The 14707-nt window shown below is 48.3% G+C and overlaps 1 protein-coding gene across 7 annotated transcripts in view; it reads right to left on the bottom strand.

Moving 5' to 3' along the window:
- Window positions 1-14707, bottom strand: part of PIK3C2A (phosphatidylinositol-4-phosphate 3-kinase catalytic subunit type 2 alpha) — a 241093-nt gene that overhangs the window by 88174 nt on the left and 138212 nt on the right. For all 7 annotated transcript variants that reach the window (XM_077286575.1, XM_077286569.1, XM_077286576.1 and 4 more), the window contains exon 13: window positions 12412-12579. In XM_077286575.1, coding sequence (XP_077142690.1) covers window positions 12412-12579 — 168 coding nt within the window. The remainder of the gene's footprint in view (window positions 1-12411; window positions 12580-14707) is intronic.

Here is a 14707-nt window from a genome sequence, read left to right as displayed (position 1 = left end):
ACAGGTTTTCTTCAATAATTGTCCTGTATTGGCTCCATCCATCTTCCCATCAATTTTAACCATCTTCCCTGTCCCTGCTTAAGAAAAGCTGGCCCAAACCATGATGCTGCCACCACCATGTATGACAGTGGGGATGGTGTGTTCAGGGTGATGAGCTGTGTTGCCTTTACGCCAAACATATCGTGTGGCATTGTTGCCAAAAAGTTCGATTTTGGTTTCATCTGACCAGAGCACCTTCTTCCACATGTTTGGTGTGTCTCCCAGGTGGCTTGTTGCAAACTTTAAACAACACTTTTTATGGATATCTTTGAGAAATGGCTTTCTTCTTGCCACTCTTCCATAAAGGCCAGATTTGTGCAGTGTACGACTGATTGTTGTCCTATGGACAGACTGTCCCACCTCAGCTGTGGATCTCTGCAGTTCATCCAGAGTGATCATGGGCCTCTTGGCTGCATCTCTGATCAGTCTTCTCCTTGTTTGAGCTGAAAGTTTAGAGGGATGGCCGGGTCTTGGTAGATTTTCAGTGGTATGATACTCCTTCCATTTCAATATGATCGCTTGCACAGTGCTCCTTGGGATGTTTAAAGGTTTGGAAATCATTTTGTTTCCAAATCCGGCTTTAAACTTCTCCACAACAGTATCATGGACCTGCCTGTTGTGTTCATTGGTCTTCATGATGCTCTCTGTGCATCAATCAGAACCCTGAGACTATCACAGAGCAGGTGCATTTATACGGAGACGTGATTACACAGGTGGATTGTATTTATCATCAATAGTCATTTAGGACAACATTGGATCATTCAGAGATCCACAATGAACTTCTGGAGTGAGTCTGCTGCACTGAAAGTAAAGGGGCCGAATAATATTGCACGCCCCATTTTTCCGTTTTTGAATTTCCACAAAAATGTAAAATAACCAATAAATTTGGTTCAACTTCACAATTGTGTTCCACTTCTTGATTCTTCACCAAAAATTTACATTTGGTATCTTTATGTTTGAGGCATGATATGTGGGAAAAGGTTGAGAAGTTCCAGGTGACCGAATACTTTCGCAAGGCACTGTGTATACGCCCTTTGCTGCAATGTGCTTTCTTTGTCTAAAACACATATAAAAAGCCCGATACTCATGTTCGTGGCTACTCCATGGACACACCATCACCAGTCCACACCATGGCCAAACCATGGACAGTCTACACCATGGCCAAACCATGGCCAGTCCACACCATTGCCAAACCATGGCCAGTCCACACCATTGCCAATCCACAAAATCATCAGTCCACACCATGGCCAAACCATCGCCAGGCCACATCATCGCCAATCCACACTATGGCCAGCCCACACCATCGCCAGCCCACACCATAGCCAATCCACACCATAACGTACCTGCTTCTCAGCACGTGACCGGGGGTTGCGCTGCAAGGGTTAATCTATCTCCTCTCACTCAGTCCAGCATTCAACCTCTGTCCTATATTGCAATGGGAGCATAAATCATACCCCGACAGTCCACACACCCAGCTCATACATGCTGCCACCACTCACCTAACACACGGACGATGAGTCCTGGAAATATTACTACTACTGTCTGCAAATCAGCAGGGTCACATACTCTAAGGGTACGTTCACACAGGACTTTTTTGCTGCTTTTTTTTGCTGCTTTTTTTTATGCTAATTTAGGTGCGTTTTTTTGGTGCGTTTTTGGTGCGTTTTTTGGGTACGTTCACACAGGACTTTTTTGCTGCAGATTTTTGCTGCAGATTTTTGCTGCTTTTTTTATGCCAATTTTCAGCTGCTAGGACACCTCACAATGGCTCTTCACACCTTACTACCAGGAACTCCCTCACAATAGATCACAATCAGGACACCTCACAATGGCTCTTCACACCTCACAATGGCTCTTCACACCTCACTACCAGGAACTCCCTCACAATAGATCACAAACAGGACACCTCACAATGGCTCTTCACACCTCACAATGGCTCTTCACACCTCACTACCAGGAACTCCCTCACAATAGATCACAAACAGGACACCTCACAATGGCTCTTCACACCTCACAATGGCTCACAATGGCTCTTCACACCTCACTAACCACACCCCTAAGCTCTTGGCTGTGAGATCCCTTCCTGCTGGCCATGATTTTCTGCACAAAAAACGCAGCAAATAATGCTACATGCGTTTTTTCAGCGTTTTTTTCATCACCCATTCAAGTCAATGGGTGAAAAAACGCTGCAAAAACGCAGCAAAAACGCTGAAAGAAGTGACATGCCCTATGTCCAAAAAAAGCAGCAAAGCAGAAAAAACTGATCAAACAAAAAACCAACGTGTGTGCATGAGATTTCTGAAATCTCATAGGCTTTACTGGTACTGTAAAAAGCAGCTGAAAATTAGCATTAAAAAAAGCAGCAAAAAAAAGCAGCAAAAAAGTCCTGTGTGAACGTACCCTAAGGCTATGGAATTTTTAGAGCATACAAGGCTCAAACTTATTAAAGTTTTAAGTTTTAATAGAAAAGGTACAGTGCTTACAATAAAAGACATTAAAATATGGAAGTAATAAATGACATACAAATATGCAAAACAGTTATAAAAATAAAGGGAGAAAACTTCCAGAAATATCTAAACTTTGCAGTCCTGCATTTTGCTCCCTGGGGGGGTGAATATGGAATGGCTCACATCAGCTTGCCTGCCCCTCAATCTGTAAACGTATTTCTATGTGTTAAGTCCTAATTTATAGAGTCAACCCGGGGGTCAGACTTCTAGACCAGTCCTCTCAGGTTAATATTATATATGGATCCTGGCTATTTTACCACTGAATACATTTTTTTTTTCTTTCAACACTATTCGTGTAATCTTTCTTTCTCAGAGTAAATATACAGTGTCAGGCTGCAATTTGGTGTCTTCTCATCAAAGGCACTAGGAAGTGTGAAATGTTTCCAATTCTGTGTGTGTTCAGGAAATCCCCACTGGGGTGACTGTGAAAGCTGCAGTCTAAGGCCATGTTCACACGTTCCTGATTTCCCTGCTGTTTTTCTGCACTAAAAACCGCAGCTCTTGGCAGAAAACGCAGGTGCGGTTTTTGGTGCGTTTTTTGATGCGGTTTTTTATGCAGTTTTCTCTGCAGATTGTCTGTGTTTGACACAAATAAAGCTTTAACTGCAGTGGGGGAAAAAAAAAAAAAATGATGTCATTTCCTTGTCCAACCCTTTTCTTCTTCCATCCTCCATTTTGAGACTAACACCAAAATGAGTGGACGTGTTTTGAATGACAGCGCTCCGCAGAGTGCTGAGCGTAGGCCAGATCACAGCCCGCGGATCCAGCTCTATCCAGCTATTTAAGTGCCACGTATTTAAGGCTATGTTCACATTTGCATTGTGCGCCGCAGCGTCGGCGACGCAACGCACAACGCAAACAAAAACGCAGCAAAACGCATGCACAACGCTGCGTTTTGCGACGCATGCGTCCTTTTTTTGGTTGATTTTGGACGCAGCAAAAATGCAACTTGCTGCGTCCTCTGCGCCCGAAGCGTGCGCCGCAGTGACGCATGCGTCGCAAAACGCAAGTGCAACGCATGTCCATGCGCCCCCATGTTAAATATAGGGGCGCATGACGCATGCGGCGACGCTGCGGCGCCCGACGCTGCGGCGCAGACCGCAAATGTGAACGTAGACTTAGTGCCACATATCACGTATTTCAGTGCCACGTGTTTAAGTGCAACGTATTTAAGTGCCACGTATCACGTATTTCAGTGCCATGTATTTCAGTGCCACGTATTTCAGTGCCACGTATTTCAGTGCCACGTATCACGTATTTCAGTGCCACGTATTTCAGTGCCGCGTATTTCAGTGCCGCGTATTTCAGTGCCACGTATTTCAGTGCCACGTATTTCAGTGCCACGTATCACGTATTTCAGTGCCACGTATCACGTATTTCAGTGCCACGTATTTAAGTGCCACGTATCACGTATTTAAGTGCCACGTATCTCGTATTTAAGTGCCACGTATCACGTATTTAAGTGCCACATATCACGTATTTCAGTGCCACGTATTTCAGTGCCACGTATCACGTATTTCAGTGCCACGTATCACATATTTCAGTGCCACGTATTTCAGTGCCACGTATCACGTATTTAAGTGCCACGTATTTCAGTTGCACGTATTTTTGCTATTGTAAGGTGGCATTAATCCCGGTTAATAATGGAGAGGCGTCAATAAGACGCCTATCCATTATTAATGCCATTAAAATGATCAAAAAAAATATAGGGGGACCCCCCCCCCCCCCCAAAAATAAAAAAAAAAATAAAAAATTACATAGGGTCCCCCTATATTTTTAGGCTAGAAAGGCTAGGCAGACTGCTGCGGGCCAATATTTGTGGCCTGGGAAGGGGTTAAAATACCCATGGCTGTTCCCAGGCCATGAATATGAAGCCCACAGCTGTCTGCGTAGCCTTTCTGGCTCAGAAATAAAGGGAGAGCCCCCCCAAAAAAAAGTGTTGGGGTCCCCCTATATTTTTAGGCCAAAAAGGCTACGCAGACAGCCGTGGGCTTATATTCATAGCCTAGGAAAGGGGCCATGGATATTTGCCCCCCCCCCCTGGCTACAAATATAAGCCGCCCCAGAAAAGGCGCATCAAAATGATGTGCCAATTCCGGCACTTAGCCCCTCTCTTCCCACTCCCTGTAGTGGTGGGATATGGGGTAATGAGGGGTTAATGCCACCTTGCTATTGTAAGGTGGCATTAAGCCCGGTTAATAATGGAGGCGCGTCAATAAGACGCCTATCCATTATTAATCCAATGAAAGGGTTAAAAAAAAAAAACACACTAGAAAAAAAATATTTTAATGAAATAAAGACACCCACTTTTTGACCATATTTTATTGTACGCTCAATCCGTCCTGAAGACCCTCGACCTGAAAAAGACGCAAAATAAAAAAACAAATTCATACTCCCTGGCCCTGTCCGCAGAAATCCATCGAGGGTCCCACGAAGATCTTCCATGGAGAACAGACACATCCAGAGATATGTCTGCTCTCCACGGCTGCAGCAACACACTGACAGGAGCCATAGTTCCTGTCGGTGTGTCATTGCGCATGCGCGAGCGAGTTTACCGGCGGTCATTGACCCCGGCACTCTCGCTTAACGGCAGTGCTGCGTGGGAAAGTTCAACGCAGCTGTACTGCCGTTAACCGAGACGCCGGAGACATTGAACTCCGGAACAGTACGCGATACACTGCTAGGAGCTTCGCTCCTGGCAGTGTATCGCCGGAGAGCAGCCGATCGGCGTGGGACACTCGTTTTATGGATTCTGCGGACAGGGAGTATGGATTTGATTTTTTATTTTGGGATTTTTTCTAGGGGATCGAGGGCTTCGCCTACCAGTGTGCTGTTGGTGAGTATATACTCTGTGTTATATGTTGTATGTACTGTGTGTCATGTATGTGTATTGTGTGTGTTTTGTGTAACTTTACAACTGTGCTAAGTCGCCGGACACAGGGACAACTCTCCGATCCTAATACCGGATGGGAGTAGTAGTCCCATACGGCGACTTAGCACAGTGGTGGCACTAGCGTCGCATGGGGACACACACACACACACACACACACGAACACACACACACATACATACATATACACACACACACACACACACACACACACACACACACACACACATACCAAATCTATCAAACAGCCGACAGCGATCCCCATGCGACGGTATGCCTCCATGTCTCTCCGCCCAAGCACTTCCACCCGCTTCCCCGCACTTCCTGCTGCAGCGGTTTCTCCACCCATAACCGCAATAAAACCCGCAGATATATTTTTGATCTGCGGGTTTTACTGCGGGTTTGACCTCACAATGGAGGTCTATGGGTGCAGAACCGCCGCAGTTCCGCACAAAGAAGTGACATGGTCCTTCTTTTTTACCGCAGCTATTCAGCGCGGCTTTTTTAGTGAATTTCAGGATCATGTGCACAGCGTTTCCTGTTTTCCATAGGGTTACATTGTACTGTACCCTGCATGGAAAACAGCTGCAGACCCGCAGCGGCAAAATCGCTGCGGTTCCGCGGTAAAAAACGCATTGTGTGAACATGGCCTTAGGCTATGTGCACACGTCAGGATTTTGTCAGGATTTTTCCTCAGGATTTGTAGCCAAAACCAGGAGTGGAACAATTAGAGGAAAAGTATAATAGAAACATATACACCACTTCTGCATTTATCACCCACTCCTGGTTTTGGCTACAAAACCTGATGAAAAAACCTGATGAAAAATCCTGACAAAATCCTGACGTGTGCACATAGCCTCAGAACAGATGTTAATTTACTGCTGGTCATACATCGATACATATACATATTTCACCACACCTCCCTCCTTATGAACGTGCAAGGGGGTTGACTTACAGATCAGCTCCCGAGCACGTATCTGGTTCCGCCCCAACTTGGCGAGATAGGCCGTCAGCATTGCCTTGATCGACTCCTTTCTTATGTTGAATAGTAAAATCACATTGCTGTAATATCAGGCTCCATCTAAGCAATTTCCCGTTGTCCCCAACTACTCTGTTGAGCCAGCTCAATGGGTTATGATCTGTGATTACGGTGAAGCTGCGTCCATAGAGTTATGGTTCAAGTTTCTGCAGAGCCCACACAATTGCTAAACATTCCTTTTCAATGGTGGCATATGCCACTTCTCCGGGTAGGAGTTTCCTGCTTAGGTAGAGAATTTGGTGCTCCTCGCCTTGCTGGTTCACCTGGCTGAGAATCGCACCTAGCCCATAGGTGCTGGCATCTGTCTGCACTACAAACCGGGGAGTGAAATCTGAGGCCTGCAGGAAGGGTGAACTAAGCAGTGCTGACTTTAGGGCAGAGAATGAATGATTCCTCACACTGAGGAGTCCAGGAGACAATTTGGGGAAGCTTCCTCCTGGTCAGATCAGTTAACATCTTGGCCAGAGCACTGTAGTTTGGTACAAACCTCCTATAGTAGCCAGCCGTACCAAGGAATCACAGTACCTGCTTCTTGGTTTGTGGGGTGGGCCAGGCTGTAATGGCTTCTACCTTCCCTGGCTCAGGTTACAGCAGTCCTCCCCCCACCCGTGTCCGAGGTATTGTACTTCCCGCATGGCTACCTGACACTTCCCTGGATTAAAGGGCCACTGTCACCCCCCTCCAGCCGTTATAAACTAAAAGAGCCACCTTGTGCAGCAGTAATGCTGCATTCTAACAAGGTGGCTCTTTTAGTTTTAGGTTCAAGCATACCCCAAATAAAACGTTTTTATACTTAGCCACAATTCCTGTCTCTAGCCAGGTAGGCGGGTCCTCACTCCCCAGCTTGGCCAGCTCCTCTGCCGTCACTCACATCTTCCTGCGCTTTCGGCCCTAATCACATGGCAGTGACATCATCGCAGGTCCTACAGCTATTTACTGTGCAGCAGATCCATCCTGGTGTTCTGTGGATGTCTTTTGTTCTCTGGTATCAGCCATTACATCAGACGGCCAGAGCTTACTGCGTCTGCGCAGGACACCAGTACACAGCGCAGGCGCCGGATTTGAAACGATAACAGCGCTGAGGGGGCGGCGCCGAAAGCGCAGGAAGATGTGAGTGACGGCAGAGGAGCTGGCCAAGCTGGGGAGTGAGGACCCGCCTACCTGGCTAGAGACAGGAATTGTGGCTAAGTATAAAAACGTTTTATTTGGGGTATGCTTGAACCTAAAACTAAAAGAGCCACCTTGTTAGAATGCAGCATTACTACTGCACAAGGTGGCTCTTTTAGTTTATAACGGCTGGAGGGGGGTGACAGTGGCCCTTTAACAGTAAAGCCTGTGGTGTTAAGCCGCTGCAACACCTGGGAAAGATGTACAAGGTGTTGCTCCCAAGAATTACTAAAAATGGCTACATCATCAAGATAAGCAATGGCAGAACCATCACATCCTTTCAATAAGTGATTGACCAACCTCTGGAAGGTCGCAGGGACATTCTTCATACCAAATGGCATCACCAGGAACTCAAACAGCCCGAATAGCATTATAAAGGCAGACCTCTCCTGTGCTTCTCTGGTCAGGGGTATCTGCCAATATCCCTTATTTAAGTCCATGATGGTAAGGTACGATGCTTTGTCTAGCTGCCTTAACAGCTCGTCTATCCGCGGCATGGGGTAGACCTCACATGTAGTCAGTAGATTTAATTTCCTGTAGACTACATAGAACCGGGTCATATGATCCTTTTTCGAGACAAGAACCACAGGTGAGGCCCAGGCACTCTGGGATTTTTGTATTACCTTGAGGTTCAGCACCTCCTCTACCTGTTCCCTCATGTGTGTCTTCACCTTTGCTGACACAGGGTATGCAGACTGCCGTACTGGGGGTTAGTACCAGTGTCCACATGGTGAGCTGCTAAGTGCATCCTCCCAGGCTCCCCTGTGAAGACTTCGGTGAACTCGCTGAGCGCCCCCATCAGCTCAGACCTCTGACTTGTGGGAAAGCTCAGGATTAAACTCTGCTGACTCCAGGGACTCCATATTCTGAGGCCCCCACATCTAGTAACAGATCAGCCTCCCCCTCTTCAGGCAGGCTACAGACAGGTAAGTCAAAGATCTGCCTGTCATGATGAGCCTTCAGCATATTTACATGGAATAAAGGGAGAAAACGTACAGAAATATCTAAACTTTGCAGTCCGGCATACTGCTCCCAGGTGGGGGGGGGGGGGCAATATGGAATGGCTCACATCAGCTTGGCTGCCCCTCAATCTGTGAACAGCTTTCTATGTGTAAAGGCCTAATTTATAGAGTCAACCCGGGGGGTCAGATTTCTAGACCAGCCTTTCGGGTTAATATTCTAATCCTTGGTTTGTGACTGGATCCTGGCTATTTTACCAATGAATACATTATTTTTTTCTTTGAACACTACACGTGTAATCTTTCTTTCTCAGAGCAAATACACAGTGTCATGCTACAATTTGGCGTCTTCCCATCAAAGGCACTAGGAGGTGTGAAATGTTTGCAATTCTGTGTGTGTTCAGGAAATCTCCCCCCTGGGGTGACTGGAGACCATGAAACCGCCATAAAACTCAGGATACCATCGGTCATGACATTTGTGAGAGCTGCAGTCCAAGATCAGATGTTAATTTACTACTGGTCATACATCTATACATACAGTGCCTACAAGTAGTATTCAACCCCCTGCAGATTTAGCAGGTTTACACATTTGGAATTAACTTGGCATTGTGACATTTGGACTGTAGATCAGCCTGGAAGTGTGAAATGCACTGCAGCAAAAAAGAATGTTATTTCTTTGTTTATTTTTTTTTTAAATTGTGAAAAGTTTTATCAGAGGGTCATTTATTATTCAACCCCTCAACCCCCCAGAATTCTGTTTGGTTCCCCTAAAGTATTAAGAAGTAGTTCAGGCACAAAGAACAATGAGCTTCACATGTTTGGATAAATTATCTCTTTTTCCAGCCTTTTCTGACTATTTAAGACCCTCCCCACACTTGTGAACAGCACTCAAACATGGTCAACATGGGAAAGACAAAGGAGCATTCCAAGGCCATCAGAGACAAGATCGTGGAGGGTCACAAGGCTGGCAAGGGGTACAAAACCCTTTCCAAGGAGTTGGGCCTACCTGTCTCCACTGTTGGGAGCATCATCCGGAAGTGGAAGGCTTATGGAACTACTGTTAGCCTTCCACGGCCTGGACAGCCTTTGAAAGTTTCCTCCCGTGCCGAGGCCAGGCTTGTCCGAAGAGTCAAGGCTAACCCAAGGACAACAAGGAAGGAGCTCCGGGAAGATCTCATGGCAGTGGGGACATTGGTTTCAGTCAATACCATAAGTAACGTACTCCACCGCAATGGTCTCCGTTCCAGACGAGCCCGTGAGGTACCTTTACTTTCAAAGCGTCATGTCAAGGCTCGTCTACAGTTTGCTCATGATCACTTGGAGGACTCTGAGACTGACTGGTTCAAGGTTCTCTTGTCTGATGAGACCAAGATCGAGATCTTTGGTGCCAACCACACACGTGACGTTTGGAGACTGGATGGCACTGCATACGACCCCAAGAATACCATCCCTACAGTCAAGCATGGTGGTGGCAGCATCATGCTGTGGGGCTGTTTCTCAGCCAAGGGGCCTGGCCATCTGGTCCGCATCCATGGGAAGATGGATAGCACGGCCTACCTGGAGATTTTGGCCAAGAACCTCCGCTCCTCCATCAAGGATCTTAAGATGGGTCGTCATTTCATCTTCCAACAAGACAACGACCCAAAGCACACAGCCAAGAAAACCAAGGCCTGGTTCAAGAGGCAAAAAATCAAGGTGTTGCAGTGGCCTAGTCAGTCTCCTGACCTTAACCCAGTTGAAAACTTGTGGAAGGAGCTCAAGATTAAAGTCCACATGAGACACCCAAAGAACCTAGATAACTTGGAGAAGATCTGCATGGAGGAGTGGGCCAAGATAACTCCAGAGACCTGTGCCGGCCTGATCAGGTCTTATAAAAGACGATTATTAGCTGTAATTGCAAACAAAGGTTATTCCACAAAATATTAAACCTAGGGGTTGAATAATAATTGACCCACACTTTTATGTTTAAAATTTATAAAAATTTAACTGACCAACAAAACTTTTTGGTTTGTAAGATTTATGCATCTGTTAATAAATCCTGCTCTTGTTTGAAGTTTGAAGGTTGTAACTTATTTGCATCTTATTAAACCTGCTAAATCTGCAGGGGGTTGAATACTACTTTTAGGCACTGTATACATATTTCACTACACACACCATGGCTACACTATTGCCAGCCCACACCATCGCCAGTCCACACACCATGGCTACCCCATCACCAGCACACAGCTTGCCTACCCCATCACCAGCCCACACCATGGCCACACCATGGCCAGTCAACAACATGGTCAGTCCACACCATCGCCTGCCCCATCTCTAGCCCACTCCATCGCCAGTCCACACCATGGCCAACACCATTGCCAGTCCACACCATGGCCAGCCCACACTTTGCCAGAACACTCCACTGCACAGCTAGGCCACTCCACTCCACTCTCAGGACACTCCACGGCCAGGCCACTCCACTCCACAATCATGCCGCTCCACCCCACGGCCAGGCTGCTCCACGGCCAGGCCACTCCGCTCCACGGCCAGGCCACTCCGCTCCACGGCCAGGCCACTCCGCCCCACGGCCAGGCCACTCCGCCCCACGGCCAGGCCACTCCGCCCCACGGCCAGGTCAGGCCACTCCACGGTCACATCATCGCCACAGACCATGGCCACTCCATTCCACGACCAGGCCACTCCATTCCACGACCAGGCCACTCCATTCCACGACCAGGCCACTCCATTCCACGACCAGGCCACTCCATTCCACGACCAGGCCACTCCATTCCACGACCAGGCCACTCCATTCCACGACCAGGCCACTCCATTCCACGACCAGGCCACTCCATTCCACGACCAGGCCACTCCATTCCACGACCAGGCCACTCCATTCCACGACCAGGCCACTCCATTCCACGACCAGGCCACTCCATTCCACGACCAGGCCACTCCATTCCACGACCAGGCCACTCCATTCCACGACCAGGCCACTCCATTCCACGACCAGGCCACTCCATTCCACGACCAGGCCACTCCATTCCACGACCAGGCCACTCCATTCCACGACCAGGCCACTCCATTCCACGACCAGGCCACTCCATTCCACGACCAGGCCACTCCATTCCACGACCAGGCCACTCCATTCCACGACCAGGCCACTCCATTCCACGACCAGGCCACTCCATTCCACGACCAGGCCACTCCATTCCACGACCAGGCCACTCCATTCCACGACCAGGCCACTCCATTCCACGACCAGGCCACTCCATTCCACGACCAGGCCACTCCACATCACCACAGACCATGGCCACTCCACAGACCATGGCCACTCCATTCCACGGCCAGGCCACTCCACGGTCAGGTCACTCCACATCATCATCACAGACCATGGCCACTCCACGACACAGACCATGGCCACTCCATTCCACGGCCAGGCCATTCCACAGCCAGGCCACTCCACGTACAGGCCATTATTTTATATAGCTTGTCACGTGGTACCCCATTGTATTTAAGTCCCTCCTTTTATGATCTAGCACCTTTCTTTTTGTATTTTTTCACATTGTTTTATCTTTGTACCAATAAAATATTACTTTTTAATTAATTAGTACCTCGTTTTACCATTGTATTAATATACTTTTGGTGACAAATCTTATGATTAACTATTGTTTATGGGGGTACAGCGACACAAATAGTATGGGTCAAATACTTTAGGACATCATTTTGTTATAATCTTCCAGCTCTCAGTAAGAGCTTTATTACAGTTTTCCCCAGTGTTTTGTTGATGAAGGGGCACTCCTAGCCGAGAGGACAAGTTTGGGGAGCGCTCACCTTTTAAAGTTGAAAAGTGGTAGAGAGGCCTGCCCCAGTAGCTCCGGACCCTTCCTCTGCTTATTGGTGTCTGGGGAGCCCCCGCTGTTAGGATTCAATATTCCGAACATCTTCAGATGCAGGATGGACTCCAGAGGAAGCTGAGCCATCGCTACAGGGAAGATGATCCTGCAAGATCAAGAGCAACCATGAGTACAACACCGGAGTGCAGGCAGGTAATCCATCACACTGCGAATACTGGGGCCGGAGAGCGGAGGGTAATCCATCACATCGCGAGTACCGGCAGGTAATCCACCACACAGCAAGTAAAAGCACAAGAGGGCAGCAGGTAATCCACCACACCGGGAGTACTGGCACCAGAGTGCAGCAGGTAATCCACCACACCGTAAGAGGTGGCACCAGAGTGCAGCATGTAATCTACCACACCATGAGTACCGGCAGGTAATCCACCAAACCGCGAGCACTGGCACCGCACTGCAGGAGGTAATCCATCACACTGCCTGTGCCGGATGGTAATCCACCACACCGCGAGCACCGGCAAAAGAGTGCGATAGGTATTCCATCACACAGTATGTACCGGCAGGTGATCCATCACACTGCAAGTACAAGCATTTAATCCACCACACCATGAGTACCAGCAATGGAGTGCGGCAGGTAATCCATCACACCAAGAGTACGAGCATGTAATCCACCACACAACGAATACTGGCACCGGAGTTTGGCAGGTAATGCATCACACAGCGAGTATGAGCAGGTAATCCGCCACACAGCGAGTACCGACACCGGAGTGAGGTAGGTAATCCAAAACACAGCGAGTACCAGTACCAGAGTGAAGCAGGTAATCCATCACACCGCGAACACTGGAATAGGAGGCAGGTAATCCACCAGTGATTACCTTCACCAGAGTGCAGCAGGTAATCTATCACGCCGTGTTTGCCGGCACTAGAGTGGGGCAGGAAATCCACCACACCACGAATGGCGGCAGGTAATGCACCAAACCGCGAGTACCCGCAATGGAGTGTCACATGTAATCCATCACACCGCGAGTACCGGAAGGTAATCCACCACACTGCTAGTACTGCCACGGGAGTGAGGCAGGTATTCCATTACACCGCCTTTACTGGCAGGTAATCCACAACACAAAGAGTAACGGCACCAAAGTGAAGCAGGTAATCCATCACACCATGAATACCGGCACCAGAGTGAGGCAGGTAATCCATCACACCGCAAATACCGGCACCAGAGTGAGGCAGGTAATCCATCACACCGCAAATACCGGCACCAGAGTGCGGCAGATAATCCATCACACAGTATATACCGGCACCAGACTGTGGCAGATAATCCACTACACAGTATATACCGGCACCAGAGTGCAAAAGATAATCCACCACACAGTATATACCGGCACCAGAGTGCGACAGGTAATCCACCACACAGTATATACCGGCACCAGAGTGCGGCAGGTAATCCACCACACAGTATATAACGGCACCAGAGTGAGGCAGGTAATCCACCACACAGTATATACCGGCACCAGAGTGCAGAAGATAATCCACCACACAGTATATACCGGCACCAGAGTGCGGCAGGTAATCCAACACACAGTATATACCGGCACCAGAGTGCGACAGGTAATCCACCACACAGTATATACCGGCACCAGAGTGCTGCAGGTAATCCACCACACAGTATATACCTGCACCAGAGTGCGGCAGGTAATCCACCACACAGTATATACTGGCACCAGAGTGCGGCAGGTAATCCACCACACAGTATATACTGGCACCAGAGTGCGGCAGGTAATCCACCACACAGTATATACCGTCACCAGAGTGCGGCAGGTAATCCACCACACAGTATATACCGGCACCAGAGAGCGGCAGGTAATCCACCACACAGTATAAACGGGCACCAGAGTGCAGAAGATAATCCACCACACAGTATATACCGGCACCAGAGTGCAGAAGATAATCCACCACACAGTATATACCGGCACCAGAGTGCGGCAGGTAATCCACCACACAGTATATACCGGCACCAGAGTGCTGCAGATAATCCACCACACAGTATATACCAGCACCAGAGTGCGGCAGGTAATCCACCACACAGTATATACTGGCACCAGAGTGCGGCAGGTAATCCACCACACAGTATATACCGGCACCAGAGTGCTGCAGGTAATCCACCACACAGTATATACTGGCAGCAAAGTGCGGCAGGTAATCCACCACACAGTATATACCGGCACCAGAGTGCGGCAGGTAATCCACCACACAGTATATACCGGCACCAGAGT

This window comes from Ranitomeya variabilis, chromosome 2 (genome assembly GCF_051348905.1).
Source record: "Ranitomeya variabilis isolate aRanVar5 chromosome 2, aRanVar5.hap1, whole genome shotgun sequence".
Lineage (NCBI taxonomy): Eukaryota > Metazoa > Chordata > Amphibia > Anura > Dendrobatidae > Ranitomeya > Ranitomeya variabilis.
This window is presented reverse-complemented; position numbering and strand designations above follow the sequence as displayed.